This window comes from Oncorhynchus tshawytscha, linkage group LG15, assembly GCF_018296145.1.
Source record: "Oncorhynchus tshawytscha isolate Ot180627B linkage group LG15, Otsh_v2.0, whole genome shotgun sequence".
Lineage (NCBI taxonomy): Eukaryota > Metazoa > Chordata > Actinopteri > Salmoniformes > Salmonidae > Oncorhynchus > Oncorhynchus tshawytscha.
Window position 1 is genome coordinate 29,309,755 of NC_056443.1, and position 24,457 is coordinate 29,334,211.

General features: G+C 43.2%; 2 protein-coding genes across 4 annotated transcripts in view; both read left to right on the top strand.

The window, feature by feature from the left end:
- The window catches only part of LOC112214798 (echinoderm microtubule-associated protein-like 3), a 45,150-nt gene extending 37,034 nt beyond the window's left edge, over nt 1–8,116 (top strand). For all 3 annotated transcript variants that reach the window (XM_024373821.2, XM_024373822.2, XM_024373824.2), the window contains 8 exons: nt 244–375; nt 867–934; nt 5,535–5,623; nt 5,786–5,883; nt 6,034–6,121; nt 6,241–6,339; nt 6,696–6,826; nt 6,929–8,116. In XM_024373821.2, coding sequence (XP_024229589.1) covers nt 244–375; nt 867–934; nt 5,535–5,623; nt 5,786–5,883; nt 6,034–6,121; nt 6,241–6,339; nt 6,696–6,826; nt 6,929–7,120 — 897 coding nt within the window. In that variant the 3' untranslated portion in view covers nt 7,121–8,116. The remainder of the gene's footprint in view (nt 1–243; nt 376–866; nt 935–5,534; nt 5,624–5,785; nt 5,884–6,033; nt 6,122–6,240; nt 6,340–6,695; nt 6,827–6,928) is intronic.
- Nucleotides 8,117–8,692: 576 nt separating this feature from the next.
- Nucleotides 8,693–24,457, top strand: part of LOC112214799 (metastasis-associated protein MTA2-like) — a 29,150-nt gene continuing 13,385 nt past the window's right edge. Inside the window, exons 1-3 of the mRNA XM_042297812.1 lie at nt 8,693–8,758; nt 9,002–9,052; nt 20,991–21,084. Of these exons, the coding sequence (XP_042153746.1) occupies nt 8,693–8,758; nt 9,002–9,052; nt 20,991–21,084 (211 nt within the window). The remainder of the gene's footprint in view (nt 8,759–9,001; nt 9,053–20,990; nt 21,085–24,457) is intronic.

The following is a 24,457-nucleotide window of genomic DNA, read 5'->3' on the forward strand; positions in this document are numbered from 1 at the left end:
CCGTTCTTCCCAAAGTGCGCACTTTCTCACTCCCCCTCATGGATTTCTAAGTATTATATTGTTGTATACATGAGTCATGACACATGGGTTAGAGGGAGTTTCCACCGTGTCTTACACAATATCCATTCCTTTTAAATCCACAATGGCAGTGAACAAGTGCACACTACAGGGAGAAGCATAGAGAATAGACCCCTAAAACTAGTGTGTGTATTGAGTGTGTGTGTGTTGCTCTCCCCCGTGCAGGGGCATGTGGATGAGATGTGGGGTTTGGCTACTCACCCCTCTCAGGATGTCTTCCTCACCTGTGGACATGACAGACAGGTGTGCGTGTGGAACACAGCGGAGCACAAACTGGACTGGTGCACCACGCTGGAGGTGGGCGGGAGTGGACAATACACAAACACCCCTACACCTGTAAACACATGCACACCCCTACACCTGTAAACACATGCACACCCCTACACCTGTAAACACATGCACACCCCTACACCTGTAAACACATGCACACCCCTACACCTGTAAACACATGCACACCCCTACACCTGTAAACACATGCACACCCCTACACCTGTAAACACATGCACACCCCTATACCTGTAAACACATGCACACCCCTACACCTGTAAACACATGCACACCCCTACACCTGTAAACACATGCACACCCCTACACCTGTAAATACATGCACACCCCTACACCTGTAAACACATGCACACCCCTACACATGTAAACACATGCACACCCCTACACATGTAAACACATGCACACCCCTACACATGTAAGCACATGCACACCCCTACACATGTAAACACATGCACACCCCTACACATGTAAACAAATACTGATATTCATACTGTATTTTTCAGGAGTATGGGCTGTGTGCAGACTTCTGTCCAAATGGGGCCGTGGTGTCTGTTGGGCTCAGCACAGGCAGGTGAGATGCTCCTCTCTGAAATACCACAGCATCAAACTTCTTTCAGGAGACACGTCGCTCTGGCTAGAGAGTAGAGCAGGAAATAGTCCCGGTTAGTATTCACGTAATAATAAGGGATTCGCCTCGACTACACCCACAAATTGGGGAAAACGGACATTGTTTCCTATTCAAATCAAATACATTTTTATAGCCCTTCTTACATCAGCTGATATCTCAAAGTGCTGTACAGAAACCCTGCCTAAAACCCCAAACAGCAAGCAATGCAGCTGTGGAAGCACGGTGGCTAGGAAAAACTCCCTAGAAAGGCCAAAACCTAGGAAGAAACCTAGAGAGGAACCAGGCTATGAGGGGTGGCCAGTCCTCTTCTGGCTGTGCCGGGTAGAGATTATAACAGAACATGGCCAAGATGTTCAAATGTTCATAAATGACCAGCATGATCAAATAATAATAATCACAGTAGTTGTTGAGGGTGCAGCAAGGCAGCACCTCAGGAGTAAATGTCAGTTGGCTTTTCATAGCCGATCATTATGAGTATCTCTACCGCTCCTGCTGTCTCTAGAGAGTTGAAAACAGCAGGTCTGGAACAGGTAGCACGTCCGGTGAACAGGTCAGTGTTCCATAGCCGCAGGCAGAACAGTTCAAACTGGAGCAGCAGCATGGCCAGGTGGACTGGGGACAGCATGGAGTCATCATGCCAGGTAGTCCTGAGGCATGGCCCTAGGGCTTAGGTCCTCCGAGAGAAAGAAAGAGAGGAAGAGAGAATTAGAGAGAGCATACTAAAATTCACACAGGACACCGGATAAGACAGGTGAAGTACTCCAGATATAACAGACGGACCCTAGCCCCCTGACACAAACTACTGCAGCAGAAATACTGGAGGCTGAGACAGGAGGGGTCAGGAGACACTGTGGCCCCATCCAATGATACCCCCAGACAGGGCCAGACAGGCAGGATATAACCCCACCCACTTTGCCAAAGCACAGCCCCCACACCACTAGAGGGATATCTTCAAACACCAACTTACCATCCTGAGACAAGGCCGAGTATTGCCCACAAAGATCTCCGCCACGGCACAACCCAAGGTTGGGGCGCCAACCCAGACAGGAAGATCACGTCAGTGACTCAACCCACTCAAGTGACGCACCCCTCCTATGGACGGCATGGAAGAGCACCAGTAAGCCAGTGACTCAGCCCCTGTAATAGGGTTTGAGGCAGAGAATCCCAGTGGAGAGAGGGGAACCGGCCAGGCAGGGACGGGCGGAGCCAGAGCAAGGGCGGAGCCAGAGCAGGGGCGGTTTGTTGCTCCAGTGCTTTTCCGTTCACCTTCACACTCGTGGGTCAGACTACACTCAATCATATGACCTACTGAAGAGATGAGCCTTCATTAAAGAGTTAATTTTGAGACCGAGTCTCTGTCTCTCACATGGGTAGGCAGACCATTCCATAAAAATGGAGCTCTATAGGAGGAAGCCCTGCCTCCAGCTGTTTGCTTTGAAATTCAAGAGACAATTAGGAGGCCTGCGTCTTGTGACCGTAGCGTACGTGTAGGTATGTACGGCAGGACCAAATCAGAGAGATAGGTAGGAGCAAGCCCATGTAATGCTTTGTAGGTTAGCAGTAAAACCTTGAAATCAGCCCTTGCCTTAACAGGAAGGCAGTCTAGGGAGGCTAGCACTGGAGTAATATGATCAGATTTTTTGGTTCTAGTCAGGATTCTAGCAGCTGTATTTTGCACTAACTGAAGTTTATTTAGTGCTTTATCCAGGTAGCTTGAAAGTAGAGCATTGCAGTAGTCTAACCTAGAAGTAACAAAAGCATGGATTAATTTTTCTGCATCATTTTTGGACAGAAAGTTTCTGATTTTTGCAATGTTATGTAGATGGAAAAAAGCTGTCCTTGAAACAGTCTTGATATGTTCGTCAAAAGAGAGATCATGGTCCAGAGTAACTCGAGGTCCTTCAGTTAAAAAAAAAAAATTGAGGCGACTGTACAACCGTCAAGATTTGTCAGATTCAACAGAAGATCTCTTTGTTTCTTGGGACCTAGAACAAGCATCTCTGTTTTGTCTGAGTTTAAAAAAATAAGAACGTTTGCAGCCATCCACTTCCTTATGTTTGAAACACAGGCTTCTAGCAAGGGCAATTTTGGGGCTTCACCATGTTTCATTGAAATGTACAGCTGTGTGTCATCCGCATAGCAATGGAAGTTAACATTATGTTTTCGAATGACATCCCCAAGAGGTAAAATATATAGTGAAAACAATAGTGGTCCTAAAACGGAACCTTGAGGAACAACGAAATTTACAGTTGATTTGTCAGAGGACAAACCATTCACAGAGACAAACTGATATCTTTCCGACAGATAAGATCTAAACCAGGCCAGAACTTGTCCGTGTAGACCAATTTGGGTTTCTAATCTCTCCAAAAGAATGTGATGATCGATGGTATCAAAAGCAGCACTAAGGTCTAGGAGCACGAGGACAGATGCAGAGCCTCAGTCTGACGCCATTAAAAGGTAATTTAACACCTTCACAAGTGCAGTCTCAGTGCTATGATTGGGTCTAAAACCAGACTGAAGCATTTCATATACATTGTTTGTCTTCAGGAAGGCAGTGAGTTGCTGCGCAACAGCTTTTTCTAACATTTTTGAGAGGAATGGAAGATTCGATACAGGCCGATAGTTTTTTATATTTTCTGGGTCAAGGTTTGGCTTTTTCAAGAAAAAGTGAGTTTGGTACACATCCGGTGGATAGAGAGCCGTTTATTATGTTCAACATAGGAGGGCCAAACACAGGAAGCAGCTCTTTCAGTAGTTTAGTTGGAATAGGGTCTAGTATGCAGCTTGAAGGTTTAGAGGCCATGATTATTTTCATCATTGTGTCAAGAGATATAGTACTAAAACACTTGAGCGTCTCTCTTGATCCTAGGTCCTGGCAGAGTTGTGCAGACTCAGGACCACTGAGCTTTGGAGGAATACGCAGATTTAAAGAGGAGTCCGTAATTTGCTTTCTAATGATCATGATCTTTTCCTCAAAGAAGTTGATGAATTTATTACTGCTAAAGTGAAAGCCATCCTCTCTTGGGGAATGCTGCTTTTTAGATAGCTTTGCGACAGTATCAGGAGGTGAGGCCTCATTTAACACAGTAAATTCATCAGGCTTAAGCCATGTTTCAGTCAGGCCAATGTCTATGTCTATGTCTATGTCTATGTTGGTAGAAGATGAGAGCACCCCTCCAGCTAGGATGGAGTCTGTCACTCCTCAACAGGCCAGGCTTGGTCCTGTTTGTGGGTGAGTCCCAGAAAGAGGGCCAATTATATACAAATTCTATCTTTTGGGAGGGACAGAAAACAGTGTTCAACCAGCGATTGAGTTGTGAGAGCTCATCACTCCCCCTAACTGGGAAGGGGCCAGAGACTCTGCTGTAGAGCTCATCACTCCCCATAACTGGGAGGGGGCCAGAGACAATTTCTCGATGCCGACACATCTTTCTAGCTGATTTACACGCTGAAGCTATGTTGCGCTTGGTGACCTCTGACTGTTTCATTCTAACATCGTTGGTGCCGACGTGGATAACAATATCTCTATACTCTCTATTCTCGCCAGTTTTAGCTTTAGCCAGCACCATCTTCAGATTAGCCTTAACGTCGGTAGCCCTGCCCCCTGGTAAACAGTGTATGATCGCTGGATGATTCGTTTTAAGCCTTACTGAAACATAATACTAATACTGTGGGTAATGGACTCGCCAATGACTAGGGTTTTCAAGTTGTCAGAGCTAATGGTGGGAGGCTTCGGCGTCTCAGACCCCGTAACGGGAGGAGTAGAGACAAGAGAAGGCTCGGCCTATTGACCCCCAGTTCAATAAAAAAATATATACAGAAATAACAAAACACGCCGAAAAGCTGTTGTGTTGTTCAATCTACATGTGTCCACGTCAAAAATCCCATCCTGCTGTTCAATGTGGGAGAGTGGGAAATGTGGGTACGCGGTGTCCAAGTAAGTTACGAGTAGCTATGTGTGTGGAAAACATTTAATCACAGGTAAGACAATGTAACTTGTTTAGTACGGGCCATTTGTAACTCCACTCACTACTTGTAGCTGTATTGTCTGTTTTTGTATTGTTGGTCTTGGATAGCTTAATATTCCGGCCCGTAGCTAGCACTCACTCAGTCAAGAGCTGACAAGGTACAAATCTGTTGTTCTGCCCCTGAACAGGCAGTTAACCCACTGTTCCTTGGCCGTCATTGAAAATAAGAATTTGTTCTTAACTGACTTGCCTAGTTAAATTAAAAACAAGAACATTCAGTTTAAAGTTTTTGCTGTGAGCCAATGTTTTAGGTAAACAAACGTTGTGGACAGGGTCGCGACGTTCTCTCTCATACCAAGCATTATCAACTCATATAAAGAGTCAATCAATATAAATACTTGCATGTTAATTACCATGCCTTTGTGACATGAACCCATACAAAATGATACACAACCCCAAGATGATAAAAAAAACATAATTGTTTGGTGGTTCAAACCTTCAAACTGGTTGTCTGCCTCTCTGCCCAAACCCCCCACCTACCACCCCCTACCCCCCACCTCCACCCCCTGTAACAGATGGCTGGTTCTTGACCTGCAGACCAAAGAGGTGATCTCCGACTACACCGACGGGAATGAACAGCTGTCCGTCATGAGATATTCACCAGGTCAGAGGTTAAGCTCCTTTCCTCAGTGTCTCAGAATGGATCGAATTTCAACCGTGATTCAGTAATATGTACTCACTTGGCACTATGATGGATCTCTATTATTTATGAAAAAATGTATTGCCTTTATTTGGAACCTGCCTTTGTTTTAATTTCCCCTTTCAGACGGTAGCTTTTTGGCCGTGGGTTCCCATGACAACTTCATCTACGTCTACAACGTCACCGAGTGTGGACGGCGCTACTCCCGCTACGGAAAGTGCAATGTAAGTTGCAGTATATTCTGGGGTGTTGGGGATGGTTGTGGATTATTTATGTAATGAATGAGTTGTTCATTGTGGGGTACAGTAGGGCTCAGGACACATTTGTCATGGTGTTTAGGTGTCGTGTCAATATTTTATGTCTGTTATTTTTAGGGTCACTCCAGCTTCATCACTCACCTTGATTGGTCCAAAGATGGGAAGTACATTATGTCCAATTCGGGCGACTACGAAATCCTTTACTGTGAGTGACTGTGAAAATGTCTACATTTCCATGTGTCATTTGAACATGTGTATATTTGTATAGTATAATATGTCTTATTTTCCTTAGTTATCCTAATGACTATTGGTCTTCTCAAACAGGGGACGTTGCTGGAGGGTGCAAACTGTTGAGGAATCGCTATGAGAGCAAAGACCGAGAATGGGCGTCCTACACCTGCGTACTGGGCTTCCACGTCATGGGTGAGAGTGACAAAGTGACCACCCTGTTGCGGGAGAACCTTCCTGCAATGCGGGACATTTTAAAACTTGTAGTGTATTTGAGGTTTAAAAAGGCTTCTGAAGTTTTTAATTTACACTTAGACATGTCAGACTTTTATTTTCCCTTATGAAAAATGTATCAACACCTAGAAAAATGTCCATTAATTATAATCCACATAATAATTCATATTTCTTGTTGCTGCAGGATTATTTTCCTGCTGTAGCAAACTGTCTCAAATTAAGATCCTACATCCATATTTCAAAGCTCTCAGCATCACACAACCCCTTAGCAGTGACTAAGTATTCAACCTGTATTGTGTGTTCTGTCTGTCCCATAGGTGTGTGGTTGGAAGGTTCAGACGGTACAGACATCAACGCCCTCTGTCGCTCCCACAGTGAGAGGGTGGTAGCGGTGGCTGACGACTTCTGTAAAGTCCACCTCTTCCAGTATCCCTGCCCAAAACCCAAGGTCAGGGATAGCACAGCTCCACATTTACAATTGATTTCCCTTATTTTTACTCCTTGCACCAAAACGTTCACCGCATATCAACTGTCTTCTTTTACCCATCAGGCCCCAAACCACAGTTATGAGGGCCACGGCAGTCATGTGACCAATGTGCGCTTCACCCACTGTGACAGTCACTTGCTCTCTATGGGTGGCAAGGACACCTGTATCCTCCAGTGGGAGGTCAAGAGAGCAGGAACATCGGATGGTGGAGACCGCCTACACTCTGCATCCTTCACCAGTTCCCCAGAACCTTAAAGGTGGGAAAGAGACATTAAGAGTAAATCTAATCACATTTTATTCGTCACATGCTCCAAATACAACAGGTGAAGACCTTACTGTGAAAAGCTTACATACAAGTCCTTAACCAGTTCTAACAAAATAGTTAAGAAAATATTTACTAAATAAACTAAAGTAAAAAAATGTAAAAGCAACACAATAAAATAACAATAACGAGGCTATATACATGGTAAGACAATGTCAATGGGTGGGGGTACAGCTCATGTAGGTAGGGGTAAAGACAGAGTGATAGAGAGGCAGAAGGGAGAGACATTTTTACAGAGTGGGGAGTAACGTAGACTGGGAGGGAACTGGCTGGCCCTTGTATATCAGTACAAAAGTTGTAAGGTCAGCCAAGGACCTGTGGTGTATTGTTTCATTGGATTCTTACAGTACAGAAGGCTTTGGATTCCATAGGATTCTCTTTTCAAGCATGATATTAGCCCCACATGATGAAATGGAAACGTTAGTACATCTGGGCACAATCTACTTCTCAAATTAAGTGAAATTCCTAATCTGACATTTGAAAAAGGTCAAGCTTTCAAATCAACTGCCTGTTTGACTGCCATCATCAACTGACGACAAAGGGATCAATTGTTGAGAACATTCCAAAATATCCCATTTTGTTTACATGTTTGTTTACCATACAAGCGTACCGTAGTGGTGTTTTATGGTTATCGTCTTGTCAGAAAAGTAATATCATACATATTGTGCCTGATTGCTATCTAGGAATATTTAGCTTTTTTTTTGTGCTTCAAACTTTTGCATTTTGCTAGACTGTGACAATATTTCAAGTACATTTACTCATTAGTTTCAACTGCAATATCTCCTGTATTAGACATTCATTCATGTTTACCTTATTGTAGTACACTTTTGGATTTGCTATCTTCTGTGTTTATTTAAAAGTACTTTTGAATGTGTCATCGTTTCCTATGTCTGTAGATATTTCTATCAATAAACAATTACAAAAAACTATGCTTATGAATTCCTAGCATCTTTATTTCTAAACGTATTCAAGCATTTCCAGTGGGTTGTACTTGTACTCAAATTATTTATACATCATTGGTTGTTCTGTAAGTTCTAAAACCTGTATGCTATCGAAATGCTCGCTAGAGGGCAGTGTTGTTCAAATAAGGGCCATATTGACTTGTCATTCTGCTACAGCTACTGTAGAAAGTACTATATCTGAGTCTAGACTCTGGAAGTGGTGGAAGGCTGTATACGTGTCTCGTCAATGTGTTAATCTGCATACTCAATGCTCAACATGTCAACCAGATGATCTGCCTTCAGTATTACTTTAGTTATAGCTATTGGGTTATAAACCATGTTGGTTACATTTTTGATATTTTATTAACTTAATCAGTGGTTCTTAGTGTTTAACGGTGATAGTTGGAGCAACTGTTATGAATTGTGTGTGTGGTCGGAGTTTTCCGATTCTAAACGACGTTATTTTCCGAAGATGACGTTTTCGAACGGGAGGGGGGACAGTGTGTGTGGTGTAGTGTGTGTGTGTGTGTGTGTGTGAACTGAGCAGAGGTGAAGAAGAGGAGGATGAAGCTGGGAACGGAGGATGGGAGGAAGAGTGGAATAAGCGACAGGCTAGCTATCAAGGGCTGTGTATGCATGCCTGCAAGTGTGAATGCGTGAGTGAGGAAGAGGGAGGTGGTTATCGGACTGAAACAAAGACGCATTTTGGAACCCCGAAACATTAACGGAAACTTTAAACTTTTACCAGCCAGAGCTTGGCAACTGTGCCGGGTCCCGGCTTTGTTTCGAGGCAGGGGAGGTTTACAATAAATGTAGGGATAAAATAGCCCCAGATCGAATTTTTTTTACGCAAGAGGGGAATCCCTTGGATAGTGTTTGTTGGGGGTAACGAGAGAATGGCGGCCAACATGTACCGAGTGGGAGGTAAGTCTCTTTTTTTTTTGAGACCTCTCAGCGTGATTGTTCGCTAGCTATGCTAGGGTAGTTAGCTAGCTGATTTGCATTTGCTAGCTAGCGAGTGATAGTTATTTCCGCGAAGGCTGGCTAACTAACAGGCTAACGCTACCCAGCTAACTTGTTAGCAGGACATGTCAAATTATAACGCGTTCCTTGGCTATTGGTAGCGTGAACTAGTTTAGCTTATAGTTTAGCTTGATTTAGTTGGCTGTAAGACTTTAATCAACTTGCAGTGTAACGTTAGCTGGTATAGTTAAGTTTATAACTAACCATTTTAACGCTAGTTGAAACCAACAAGTTAACTTGAGTATGATAAAGTTACTCAAACATGTTTGTTTTACTTAGCCAGGTAACGTTAGCATACTCGACTGCAAGCGTTAGGTACCATCTGTCACTTGGTTTGGCTAGATCGCTAACGTCAACTTACAGCTAGCTAGCAAGTTAGCTTGCTGGCTCTGTAGGTAGTTAGCGTATGCTACCAATCATAACTAGAATCAATTGTCGTACTAAGTGGGAAGCAGCTGTATTGTTCAGAAGATAATCCCAAACTTCAATCTGTTCCGCAATTTATACTCATCGTTAACATGTAGCTACATTGTTTACATAGGTTACAATATGGTGCATTTAGCAAGCTAACAATACTCACGTCTGTATGTTAAACGCCGGTAAACGTGTGATAGCTAGGTCGCAAGCTGGCCATAGCTAAACCGTCTGGATTCCTCTTCAACCCACAGGGTCGACAGCTTTATTTGACTATCAACATTGCCATTTTCTAAGATTATATTATTGGTGGTGGGAAAGATTATCAACATCAGTGGACTTGACTTGGTGCGACGTTGATTGTTCTTAATGTCTTGGCTTGAGTCCGTGTTTTGGTTGATGCACAGCCACTGACTGAACCAGTGAAATATATAGCCATGATGATACACACTGATACATTCTTGCTGTTTTATCGTTGTATAAGGTCCCACAAGAGCGTCTGTTTTTAGGTCACGGTGATTAAACGGTGCAGTGTCAGAGGAGATGCTACATTGTTTCTGTGCATAATACAATGTAGTCAAGCTCTTGTGCAAAATAGCCCCACAGAAAGCATTGGGCCAAACATCATTGATATGATTACTACTAGTAGATGACGTGTTGCAGTACATGAATTATGATAATGAATGCCTTATTTTATAGGCAACTGTATATATGGATATAACCCCTGACTGTCTGAAAGCCACATGACAGCAAGGCATTGTTTCGGTTGCAGCATTATGCATTTATTTAGTCTCTACGAACATGGCAATTACAGTATGGTATTTAAACCTTTTAAACCCCCTCACCTCAGTTATCTTGGCCTTGAGACTGTGCCTGAGATGGCACTGCTCTGCAGATGGTTGTGTCTTCCGGCCTGTCTGTTGATAATGCCTGCCTGCTTATAGTCCCCCACATCAGTAACTTCACAACACTGCCTCCCAGCACCTCAGAGCGCGACAAAATACTTATGCACCCGTGCACCGTCGACCTACTGGAGGGAATCTTCCCCGAGAGCTCGAACAAAGAGTCAACCATTAAGTCTAATGTTGTGACGTTCATGCCAATTTTCTTGCTCCAGTCAAGGTGGTCACAAAGACCCGTGCCTAGCAGATTGTCTACCCATTTGGGCAGCTCTGGGCCAGTGTCTCACTAAGAGTGCTGATCTAGGATCAGATCTCCCCTGTCCGTTTAATCTTATTCAGGCTAAACTGATCCTAAGACAGCACTCCTACTTAGAGATGTGTTCTGAATAAGGGCCTTGGTTTGGTATGTGTCTAAAACCTGTTGTTTATGGTGAATTTCAAAGCAAAACCAAAGTGTTGTGTTAAGCGAGTTCTGTTATCTTCCCAAACAGTAGTGACAGTACAGTGGACGCTGTCACAGCTACTAACTGTTGCTGCTTCTCCGTGGTGAAGCTTTTACTTTTGACGTGTCACTCTTGACATTATGCGTGTGGAAATAAATTGTGGGTGGAAATTAAATTGAGCCAAAAATGATTAATTGGGACATGAGGGCGGCCTGTTGTATTTGCTCAGTGAGGCGGTTAGTCCCGAGGGTCCCACATTTCATCGTTTTAAATGTTTATCTGCACCTCATTTGAAAAAGTATAGTCTAGTGGATTTAGGCCTACTACTATATTCAAAACAGTCCTTTACCTCACAGAAAACCATGTCACTCTTATCATGAATAGCTTTTACTTGCCTCCATTAGCTGAATTGAATGGCTTGGTCTAGGGCTATGCCCTGTTTTATAGCCAGAGGAGCCTATCGACAGGCTGGGTACAAGTCCTGTTGATATAAAGCGCATGGAATGAATCAATGGAGCAGTGCTTGCCACAGATGTTTTGTATGTAGCAATAGACCCACTAGTAGGGCTGTGATGGTCATGGAAATTTGGATGGCAGTAATCGGCCAGACTAATGACCGTGGTTCACATAACTGTTTGAATAACAAAAAAATTACTATCATTTTTAGGGATGCACGACATATCTGTTAACTTATCGGAATCTGACGATATTAGTTAAAAATGCCAACATCGGTATCGGCCCGATGTCTCGTTTAACGCCGATTTTAAAAACCGATGTCAAAGCTACCGTGCATACCCACTATAACGTAGGTACATGACGTAACGACGCCACATAAAATTTGGCGCTACACGTGCAACACAGCATTCCTAACCTAGCCCACAATGCCTGCTGTGTAGATGGAGCAATCAACAAGTCAAGCAGTCATTTGAAAGAGTAACAAAACTTTAGCGAGACAACTCAAAGACAAAAATCCATTAAAGCCAAGATAATGGAATTCATTGCCCTTGACAATCAACCGTTCTCTGTCGTGGGTGATGTTGGCTTTCGCCGACTGGTCGAGCACCGGTGCACACTACCAAGTGTGCTATTTTTCAGATGTTGCCCTTACACAGTAATCGCGTCACTGCTATTACCTTCACAGCATACATACTATGGAATGCCATTTGGGTCTTTGCGTGTCAAAAAAAAGAGTAGTATTGTCAAAGCTGTACAAAAATGTCAGCAAACACCGGCCACGAACGATGTGTTTACAATACCGCTTTGGTAATAAAGCATCATTTGTTCGACCGCAGCATAGCTAGCACCAATACAACCAGCCTGAAAACAATGAGCAGTAAAAACTGCAGTCGTTTTCATTATTCTTAGTAATGATTTAGGAATCCTTGTAAGTATTAGCTAGGTTGCCACTTGTTGTTCGCCTATTAAAATTGAACTTCAGTAAATGAAAATAAATAGCAACCCTGTTGCCCAAAGCTAACATTATAAGCAGCCAGCTAGCTTCATCTGGCTAATGAGGCTCGACCGGACCGGGCTATGTGTTGTGAAGCTAGCCACAATAAGAATTAGGCACAATAGTGGAATTTGCGGTTTGCCTTCAAAATAAGTGTCATTGACAGTGATGCAAATTAATACAAATAGTAGAATTATGCCATACTTTTATTTTGAGCCCAAAGTCCGCTATTGTCGCTAATCCTTATTGTGGCTAGCTTCACGTAGATAGGTCCGACCACCAATAATCAAATAACCCTAATTTCTAAAACAGTTCTTATTTTAGATGACAGCTAGCTAACTGTATAGCTAACTATAGCTACTCAAACAGATTGTCATTTTGCTATGTTTTTGGGGAAGAACTACATTGTTTGTATCCATGAGCTTGCTTGCTTTTTTTTATGACCAGCACTGTAGGTGTACGAGACAACTTTACCAGCATCATCGCATACATATCAATGAATCGTTGTGACATATGAAATGTGAGTGATTGTGTAATAACTACGTAAAAAATGTATGAATGCGTTCAATTATTATTTGACGTGCAGTCATATTCAGGTCCTGATTGGTCAACAAGCTTGTTTGACACGTCAAATAGTGTTATATTTTGACACGCAAAGAACCAAACGGTGTTCCTTAGAAATCCTGGTTGAGAATGAAATGACTGAACAAAGGAACAACGGAACAGCACAGCAAGTAAGTGAAATAAATAGGTTTTGATTATATTTGACTGGTAATGAGGACATATTTAAATGCCAACAAATTAACTTTGTGTCACCTTTATTTAACTAGGTAAGTCGGTTTAGAACACATTCTTATTCACAGTGACGGCCCGGACGACGCTGGCCAATTGTGCGCCGCACTATGGGACTCTCAATCACGGCCGGATGTGATACACCCTGGATTCGAACCAGGGACTGTAGTGACACCTCTTGCACTGAGATGTCGTGCTTTAGACTGCTGTGTGTGTGTGTGTGTTAACTATTTAACTGTACCAGAATGCTTAAAAGGCCACAATATTTAAATATCGGTTATCGGTATCAGTTTTTTTTTTTTTTGTCAAGGAAAATATCGGATATTGGTATCGGCCAAAAATGTAAAATCGGTGCATCACTAATTATTTTAAAACATGCATTTTCTCCTTACCTTCTCTCCCTACTGCATTTGCTGCCATAGAAAGATAATAAACAGGCTTCCCTATTCCAGTCAATGATGGCATAATGTGTGGACTGGACGCCATTGAGAGTGTACCCAGAGGCTCAAAGCAGGAAGTAAAAGCAGGAAGTGTACCCATCAATATGTGCTGTGATTTGTTGATTAAACTCAACTGACATTACAAAAAATACATTCCACTGCGTGAGTCACATCAGTTAACAATACGTCATACCATGCAGCCATTGTGACTGTACCCATGAGTTTACCAGTCATTGCCAACTGCACGAATGCCCGGTTGTCCCGTCTTCAGTCAGCTGTTAGGTCGCCACACAAATGTTTTTATTCTTCAAATAACTATTGGTGATACTGATATTTTTCTATACATTACTAAATGTAAAAAAAAATGTAAAATTAACATCACAGACATTTGGTTAGTGCTGACAAAGTATCTGAGCTGAGGTTGTCTTCTCAGACTGTGTTCCCCATTCCTCTTCAAAAAAAAACTCCCTGGTCCGGGAGGCACCGCTTCAGCCTAATGTCTCTCACTGATTCAGGCAGGCAAGGAGCCCCCATAGCAGAAAGAGGGAGGACACGGGGCAAGACGGAGAGCCTAGAACATGGATGAGTGTGGAGAAAGAGGGATAAATGGTTGAAGGGAAAGAAAATAGGGGACCTCTTTCTCTTAAGTGTTGAGACAGTCAGCATAGGACTTCCCCTGTAATAGTGTGAGAAATGTGCTCCCACTCCAACCCCCCTTTTATTGAATGGGTATGATGCATTTAACTGATAATGCCCAAGAAGCCTGTGTTTGGAGGATATACATTGGCACGGGTGTTGTTAGGCCTGAAACGAAGTGCCGGCAAATAGTGCCAATATATCCTCCAAACACCGGTTTCGAGGGCATTATCACCTTTATACAACTGGTTACCAACATATTCAAATAATGATTGAAATATTTTTATTGAAAACATTATTTTGATGTATTTATTCATACTATTTCTCCGCGTGTGTGGTTCCCACAGTGAAGCATGGAGGAGGAGGTGTGGCGGTGCTTTGCTGGTGACACTGTCTGTGATCTATTTAGAATTCAATGCACACCTAACCAGCATGGCTACCACAGCTTTCTGCAGTGATACGCCATCCCATCTGGTTTGTGTTCAGTCCCACTATCATTTGTTTTTCAACAGACTGTTGGAAAAGCACTCCAGGTGAAGCTGGTTGAGAGAGAGCCAAGTGTGCAAAGCTGTCATCAAGGCAAAGGGTGGCTACTTTGAAGAATCTAAAATATATTTGATTTGTTTAACACTTTTTTTGGTTACTACATGATTCCATATGTGTTATTTAATAGTTTATGTCTTCACTATTATTCTACAATGTAGAAAATAGTCCAAATAAAGAAGCCCTGGAATGAGTAGGTGTGTCCAAACTTTTGACAGGTACTGTGTGTGTAAACACATTTTATTATAACATAACACCTGAATAACGAATGAACCATATATAAAACAAACCAGCCATTTGAACATATGTGTTGTTCCAACAAATAAGGCTATAAAAACAATAACCCACATTTGGAAAGGCTACAAATTACAAAATGGGCCCAAATAAAGTCAACCAAATAGCCTTTGTACGAAATTAAACCAAATAAATGAGTGCAAGTAAGTATTTCAAGGCACACTTAACAGAATATTTTAGCCTTGGCCTGAGCTACATTTCCTTTGAAATAAGACGCATCTGTGAAAAGGTTTTGAAAATTCAACAAATAACTGCAATGAAGAACATTTCGGCCTATGTTCCTTTTCGTTATATCTTACCTAAAATGTTTCTGGCAAGGAACACAAGCATGTTCACCTTTTCTGGCTTTAATAGACTGTGGAGTGTGGTAACGATCAGTAACCTATTGCCTGTTGCACTGAAAACACAATAAGATGGAAGACTTGTTGCACAGATGCAGAGGTAGGCCTATTTGCGGGCGACGTTGGCCCAGAGAGCAAAGTGACCCTCATTCGCTCTCCACCATGAGTGGGTCATCAGATCCACCGATGACATCTTCGAGTAGGTAGAATGTGAGCTCTGCGCTGGCCCACTGTGTGACAGGTTTACTCCGCTCTCCCAAGTCGACCGCCCAGGGATGTCTTCTATGGTGAACATGCGCACTCGGTCTCAGTGGAAATGGTCAGAAATCACAATTTGAAAGGGTTTCGTATCACACAGGAGGCCAACGATGTGTGGTTACAAATCACCATTCAAAGGTGTCTGGTACAACATTACCATATGATTTGGTTTATATTTGTTTATTTGCAGACAAGAAAATATGATTTCCACATTGTACGCCAATGATTAGACTTCGGGTGGTTTGTGCATTACACAGGGTCGTCACTAGTTGCCACAGACATAAATCCCGCCTATTTCTTCAATTCTTCTCTAATTAAAATCTGCTTTTAAACCTTCCCTAACCTCCACCCTAACCACATTTCTAACCTCATGTCTAACCTTAAATTAAATATATATTTCCCCCTCATTCATTTTCTCGATATAGCCAGATTGTTTACTGCGTTGCTCGGTAACTATGCGCTTCCCAAGCCCTGGAATTAAAAAACAACAACTATATCAACGATGTTTGGACAGGTCGAAGGGAGGATGTGTCATTCCAGACATTGCCCAACCCTAGTATGTCATCACCAGTTATCATATATTTGCTTGTGTTTTGTAGATGTGTTGAACAGGGCTTTTGATTAGTCAGGACAGTCATTTAGCTGAGAGATATGGTACAGGCCCAGTGGTCTTTGCTGTGACCTGCAAATGACCCCTAAAACACACGGGTAGGTTTCCCTTCCACTCCACTGCTAGAACCAAAATATTGTCCACATGGGGCAAAATATCATGCGTCATGGCATATAACTGGCGAGGAAGCCGTTATGGTGGGTTAAGGTTTGATATTGTAACCTAGACCTTGTTTGTAGGCTAGGCCTATAATAGTGCAGGCATGCAGCAAACCTATTTTTGTGTTGTCTTGGAAGTGATTGGAAATGAGTAACATCCTGGTTAATTCATTATCACTTCAGCAACTCTGGAATAACCGACTACTCTTCCTTGGTCAAACATTGGTTAGCCTAGTATTTAAATCAAATCCAATTTTATTGGTCACATACACATGGTTAGCAGATGTTAATGTGAGTGTAGCGAAATGCTTGTGCTTCTAGTTCCGACTGTGCAGTAATATCTAACAAGTAATCTAACAATTTCACAACAACTACCTTATACACACAAGTGTAAAGGAATGAATAAGTCCATATAAATACATGGATGAGTGATGGCCGAACGGCATAGGCAAGATGCAGTAGATGGTATAGAGTACAGTATAAACATTATATAAAGTGGCATTTAGGCTGTGCCATTTGAAAATAAACCCATCCTAGCCAGTGTGAAGGCCGTAGCTTGTGTCCGCTGAGGAATTTAGCCTGATGACACTGCAGGCAGTCTTTTGAATGGGATATTCAGTGTTCGTCAAATCAAAGTTTATTTGTCATGTGCACCCGATACAACAGGTGTAGACCTTACAGTGAAATGCTTACTTACAGGCCCTTACCAACAGTGCAACTTTTAAGTAAAAAATAGGTATTAGGTGAACAATAGATAAGTACGGAAATGACAGTAAAAAGACAGTGAATAATAACAGTAGCGAGGCTATGTACAGGCACTGGTTAGTGCCGTTGACCCTGGATAAACTATCATTGGGCTGTGTGAAAGAGATGCAGGCCCACCGTCTCTGTAGGTAAAGGCTTAGAGCTTAGTTCATTGAATGGAAGTCTCATTTTTTGTCACTTTTTTTAGTCACACCAGTGTCTTTCATAATGTAGCTGTATTCTGAGAAGTGAGGGAATTAAATTCCTAGACCTCGCAAGCAAGCACCAATCATGTTAGGAGGTAGCCTGCCATGTCCGAGTGGATATTACCTCACTTGTCTTTTGAAATGGAAGACACACAAACAGGACAGGACGTGTTGTGCAAAGCTATTTGCTCTCCCTACCCAGCACCAGTCGCCATTTTTGCTAGATTGATTTTGCCTGGCCAAACCCAGCCTGCGTGACGTCATTACTGTGGTGGGTAGTGGGTTCCCGTTTAGTCATATTTAGTAATTGACTGTACAAGGACTCACAGTCCCAAACTCCTCACACAACAAGGGTTTTCCTTTGAACATGTTACAGTAACCAAAGAGATCAAGTTCAAAGTCCCACACACTGAATTGACATGATACAGATTTGTATGATTTCTACTTTCTCTTTCCCTTTCAGATTACTTGCTGACATTACTTTGTAAAGGTTTTGAGAAGTCTGTCTTAACCCATTCTACCCAGCAACCCAGTTGACCTGATCCAGCAGAATAGTCAAAGAGCTCATTTATGTAACACAAGGTTGGTGGAATAATCTACTGTTGAAGTCTGAAGTTTACATACACCTTTTCGTTTAAACTCATCTAACCATTTATTCTGATTTAGGATCACCACTTTATTTTAAGAATATGATATGTCAGAATAATAGTAGAGTGATTTATTTTAGCTTTTATTTATTTCATCACATTCCCAGTGGGTCAGAAGTTTACATACACTCAATTAGTATTTGGTAGCATTGCCTTTAAATTGTTTAACTTGGGTCAAAGGTTTTGGGTAGCCTTCCACAAACTTCCCACAATAGGTTGGGTGAATTTTGGCCCATTTCTCCTGACAGAGCTGATGTAACTGAGGTAGGTTTGTAGGCTTCCTTGCTCGCACATGCTTTTTCAGTTCTACCGGATTGAGGTCAGGGCTTTGATGGCCCCTCCAATACCTGCCATTTTGCCACAACTTTGGAAGTATGCTTGGGGTCATTGTCCATTTGGAAGACCCATTTGCGACCAAGCTTTAACTTCCTGACTGATGTCTGGAGATGTTGCTTCAATATTTCCACATAATTTTCCTCCCTCATGATGCCATCTATTTTGTGAAGTGCACCAGTCCCTCCTGCAGCAAAGCACCCCCACAACATGAGGCTGCCACCCCCGTGCTTCACTGTTGGGATGGTATTCTTCGGCTTGCAAGCCTCCCCCTTTTTCCTCAAAACATAACGATTGTCATTATGGCCAAACGGTACTATTTTTGTTTCATCAGAACAGAGGACATTTCTTCAAAAAGTATGATCTTTGTCCCCATGTGCAGTTGCAAACCGTAGTCTGGCTTTTTTAATGGTAGTTTTGGAGTAGTGGCTTTTTCCCTGCTGAGCGGCTTTTCAGGATATGTCGATATAGGACTGATTTTTACTGTGGATATAGATACTTTTGTACCTGTTTCCACCAGCATCTTCACAGGGTCCTTTGGTGTTGTTCTGGGATTGATTTGCACTTTTCGCACCAAAGTGTGTTCATCTCTAGGAGACAGAACGCGTCTCCTTCCTGAGCGGTATGACGGCTGCGTGTTCCCATGGTGTTTATACTTGTGTACAAATTGTTTGTACAGATGAACGTGGTACCTTCAGGCATTTGGAAATGACTCCCAAGGATGAAACAGACTTGTGGAGGTCTACAAATTTTTTTTGAAGTCTTGGCTGATTTCTTTTGATTTTCCCATGATGTCAAGCAAAGAGGCACTGAGTTTGAAGGTAGGCCTTGAAATACATCCACAGGTACACCTCCAATTGACTTTAATTAGCCTATCAGAAGCTTCTAAAGCCATGACATCATTTTCTGGAATTTTCCAAGCTGTTTAAAGGCACAGTCAATTTAGTGTATGTAAACTTCTGACTCACTGGAATTGTGATACAGTGAAATAATCTGTCTGTAAACAATTGTTGGAAAAATTACTTGTGTCATGCAGAAACCGACTTGCCAAAACTATAGTTTGTAAACAAGAAATTTGTGGAGTGGTTGAAAAACAAGTTTTAATGACTCCAACCTAAGTGTATGTAAACTTCTGACTTCAAGTGTGTGTACACACACAGTACCAGTCAAAAATGTGGACACCTACTCATTCATGTTTTTTTAATTACATTTTTTTTTCTACATTGTGGAATAATAGTGGAGACAAACTATGAAATAACACATGGAATCATGTAGTAACCCAACAAGTGTTGAAACAAATCAAAGTATATTTATTTTATATTTTTCAAAGTTGCCAACCTTTGCCCTGATGACAGCTTTGCAGAATGCTTTTCCAACAGTCTTGAAGGAGTTCCCACATATGCTGAGCACTTGTTGGCTGCTTTTCCTTCACTCTGCGGTCCAACTCATCCCAAAACATCTCAATTGGGTTGAGGTCGGTTGATTGTGGAGGCCAGGTCATCTGCTGCAGCACTCTGTCACTTCTTTGCAGCAGTTTGACCATGAATGCCTGATTCACGTAGTCTCCTCTGAACAGTTGATGTTGATGTTTCTGTTACTTGAACTCTGTGAAGCAATTTCTGAGGCTGGTAACTAATTATCTTATCCTCTGCAGCAGAGGTAACTCTGGGTGGCGGTCCTCATGGGAGCCAGTTTCATCATAGTGCTTGATGGTTGTTGCAACTGTTCTTGAAATGTTTCAGATTGACTGACCTTAATGTCTTAAAGTAATGATGGACTGTTTGTCTTTGCTTATTTGAGCTTTACTTGCCATAATATGGACTTAGTGCTATTTGGTAAAAGACCATCTTCCTTGTCACAACACAACTGATTGGCTCAAACGCATTAAGAAGAACATCAATTCCACAAATTAACTTTGAAGAAGGCATACCTGTTAATTGAAATGCATTCCAGGTGACTACCTCATGAAGCTGGTTGAGAGAATGCCAAGTGTACAAAGCTGTCATCAAGGCAAAGGGTGGTTGCTTTGAATAATCCCAAATGTAAGATATATTTTGATTTGGTTAACACCGTTTTGGTTACTACATGATTCCATATGTGTTATTTCATAGTTTTGACGTCTTCACTATTCTACAAAGTAGAAAATAGTAAAAATAAAGAAAAACCCGTGAATGAGTAGGTGTCCAAATTTTGGCTGGTACTGTATGTATGTATGTATGCATGTATGTATGCAGTTTCATTACTATTATTTTGACTGAGGATGCGTCAGAAATGGCATCCTGCTTCCTATCTGATGCACTACTTTTGTCCAGAGCTTCATTGAGGCTGCCATTTCATGTCAGGCTGAGAATTGCCAAGGACCTTACGACAAGATGTTATCATGATACTTCGGTGCTGATACGATGTATTGCGATTCTTAATGCGTTATGATTCAATAACGTGATTTTATTGCAATTTTTCCACACGTATTGCTCACTACGTTATATGTCTGCTGCAGAGAGACGAGAGCTTGAGATTTGTTTTGATCAGTCATGGAAATAGAAAGACAAATATTCAAGAAAGGCAATTTGGCAAGCTTTGGAAGTGCCGCCCAATAGTAATTGACCGCTCTTGTCACGTCTCTCTCAGACGGCCAATGGGAACGTGGAAGCCAAGGTGGTGTGTCTGTTTCGGAGGAGGGACATCTCGGGCAACCTCAACACTCTGGCCGACAGCAACGCAAGTGAGTACAACCGTCTTTCTACCTGTCTACTTCAGTCTCTCTCTTAGTCTGTCAGAACTGCTTTTCACTGCTTTCTAATACATACTGCTTGAGAGCGGGCTAACTCGTATCTCTGTGCTAAACTAATGCTGTGTTGTCCATGCTCTCTGTAAAGTTATTGAAGAGCATTATTAGTCTAGACGAAACATCCTCTTTCAACCAGTTTATTATCTCCATCCAGGATATGAGTACTGTTTTGTGTTCCAATCAGATTGGCATCTCCCTCTGCACTACCAGCAGGCAATTGGCTCTCTCTCTAAGTAGAGGGATGCTCCGGTTGCATCCCAAACGGTACCCTATTTCCTATGTAGTGCACTATTTTTGACCAGATCCTTATGGGTCTTTAGTGCGCTACTTTTGACCCATCTATGGAATAGGGTACCGTTTGGAACACACCCTCAGTCTCCTTCTGAAGCACAACTGTGTGTGAGAGACTGTGCACAGTGCTGTTCCACTGCAGCTTTTAGTAGGAAGTGGATACTGATGTAGGATTCATTTTCTATGGAGAAGGGAAAGTTAGTTTTTGTTTCTATCGTGAATCACACTGTACTTGTTTGTTGTAGTAGGACTAAGAGTGTCTGGCTATTGGTTTGAGAGTCAGTGTTTAAATCACACACAGTCAAGGGTACCTCACTGAAGTGACCTGGTGCAGAGAGGTGGCGATGAAGGGGTAGAGAGGAGAGAGAGGAGGGATGGAGAGGTGTAGGGAGAGCAAGTGGGTGCCGAGGTAGTTAGGTGATGCTAATGACACACCGATGACCTGAGAGTTCTCCTTGGATTCTCTCTCTCACACACACACACACACACACATCTCTAACATGGTGGGCTGCATTCAGTGCTCCAGACAAGACACTCCGATCCACACCTCAAAATGGATGCATTATCCATCGATCTGGAATGCAAATTTATAGTAGTAAGTCACTCTGGATAAGAGCTTCTGCTGTGAAGTAAAACTTTGGTCCTGTCTGTGGCTGTTTAGTGACATTAGTCGGTCTAGTAGCAGGCATGGCCAGGAGGAGCAAGGTGGATGGGTGATCTCCTCTCCTGCCTCTCAGCCCTGGAGCTCTGCTAGCCGTGTGGTTATGTCACCGCGGTGTGTTGGCATTATCTGGCCCTGTGGCCTGTGTGCTGTGGAGGTATTCCATCCACCCTCCCCTGGAGGTCAGCGGAAAAACAGACAGAGGGCCCTCAAACTGGCTGAAACCAGTCTATGAGTCTGGGAGAGAGGAGGAGGCTGAGGTTGTGTTCCAAATAAACGGCCACAACTGGTCCGGCGTGCCGACCGTGTCCAGTCTAGCCCCAGTCAACCTTCGAGAACTGGTATGGCCTTGCTGCCTGGTCCGCTCTGGTCTGGCATGCTTTTGTATATACACCCGCTGTCGGCCGTTACGCTGCCCTACGTCTTCGGTCTCCCTCTCCAGCGTTTTGGCTCTGGCGCCCCAAAACAAAATGCCTGTACTCCAGCCTCCCACTCGGCAGCACGAGCCACTGCTTTGGCACTGTCCTGTTATACAGGACCAGGGCTTCTTTCTCCTCTCCCACCAGACCCCCTCCTGCCCCCCCAACACCCCCTCTCATCTTAGTGCAGCCCCCTGCACCCCTCCCTCTCTGCCTATCCTCCAGCCCAGGCACGCTGCTCAGAACAAAAGGCCCTTGATGTGTCCCACAGGGCTGCGGCACGCAACGGGTTAACTCTGACTTGCCTTGTGTCTTTGTCAGGGAAGAGTGTATGTGAGAGACTGTGTGCAGGGAGAGAGGGAGAGTGCGTGCGCTGCTCTGCCCGTTTGTGTGTCCCTCCTGTCTCTGTGTGTGTGTACAGTATGCGTTTCTTTTTTTGTGTGTTTGTGTGTGTGTGTGTGTGTGTGTGTGTGTGTGTGTGTGTGTGTGTGTGTGTGTGTGGGTAGATAATGGGGGGGATGGGCGCCTCAGGTTTGGTGCACAGGGTTTCCCACTTAGTCTGGCAGGGACTCGCCGGACAAGGGAGGGGGATGGTGGAGGAGGGGGGTTGAGGGATGGCAGGAGGGGTTAACAGAAAGGGGTGTGGTCTGAGGTCCCGTCCCCTCTCTCTACCACTGACAGGGTTTCCTTTGGCTGAGTGCAGGGGCGGAGTCCGTGGAGATCGAGAGATAGTCCTGCCCAGTGCTCTCTCCCCGCTCAATTCACCACCCCCGCCACCTCACACACATTACTGACTCACCCTCCTGAAATTTAGGAATGTACAATCTAGTAGTGTAACACAAGGTATAATACTAAACTGTCTTCCGTATGAGGAAAATGAATGTTTCTTTATCAGCATGGACTCATTTTAGCCTGCCAGATCATAAAGGCTATATGCAGTCATTTTTTTACATTGTAAGGGCATACTAGGTCAGTCCCTAGAATAGACAGGAATAGTTTGTCCTTCCGAGTAGGAAAGGATGTTCATGGTCGTATTGGTTACACTTACGTAGTAGGGACCGGTACCAGGGCATACAGTGCGTTCAGTATTCAGACCCCTTCCCTTTTTCCACATTTGGTTACGTTACAGCCTAATGCTAAAATGGATTAAATAAATGTTTGTCCTCAGTCGACACAAAATACCCGATAATGACAAAGCGAAAAACAAGTTATTTTTTAAAGATTTTTTTTGCAGATGTTTAAAAAAGAAATACACCTTATTTACATAAGTATTCAGACCCGTTGTTATGAGACTCGAAATTGAGCTCAGGTGCATCCTGTTTCCATTGATCATCCTTGATGTTTCTACAACTTGACTGGACATTGATTTGGAAAGGCATACACCTGTCTATATAAGGTCCCACAGTTGACAGTGCATGTCAGATTTAAAACCAAGCCATGAGGTCGAAGGAAAGGTACCAAAACGTTTCTTCAGCATTGAAGGTCCCCAAGAACACAATGGCCTCCATTTTTAATTGAAAGAAGTTTGGAACCACCAAGACTCTTCCTAGACCTGGCCGCCAGGCCAAACTGATCAATCGGGGGAGAAGGGCTTTGTTCAGGTAGGTGACCAAGAATCCGATGACAGAGCTCCAGAAATACCTCTGTGGAGATGGGAGAACCTGCCAGAAGGACAACCATCTCTGCAGCACTCCACCAATCAGGCCTTTATGGTAGAGTGGCCAGACGAAAGCCACTCCTCAGGAAAAGGCACATGACAGCCCGCTTGGAGTTTGCCAAAAGGAACCTAAAGGACTCTGCCAGTGAGAAACAAGATTCTATGGTCTCTTTGGCCTGGTTGTCAAGTGTCACGTCTGGAGGAAACCTGGCACCGTCCCTATGGTGTAGCATGGTGGTGGCAGCATCATGCTGTGTGGATGTTTTTCAGCAGCAGGGA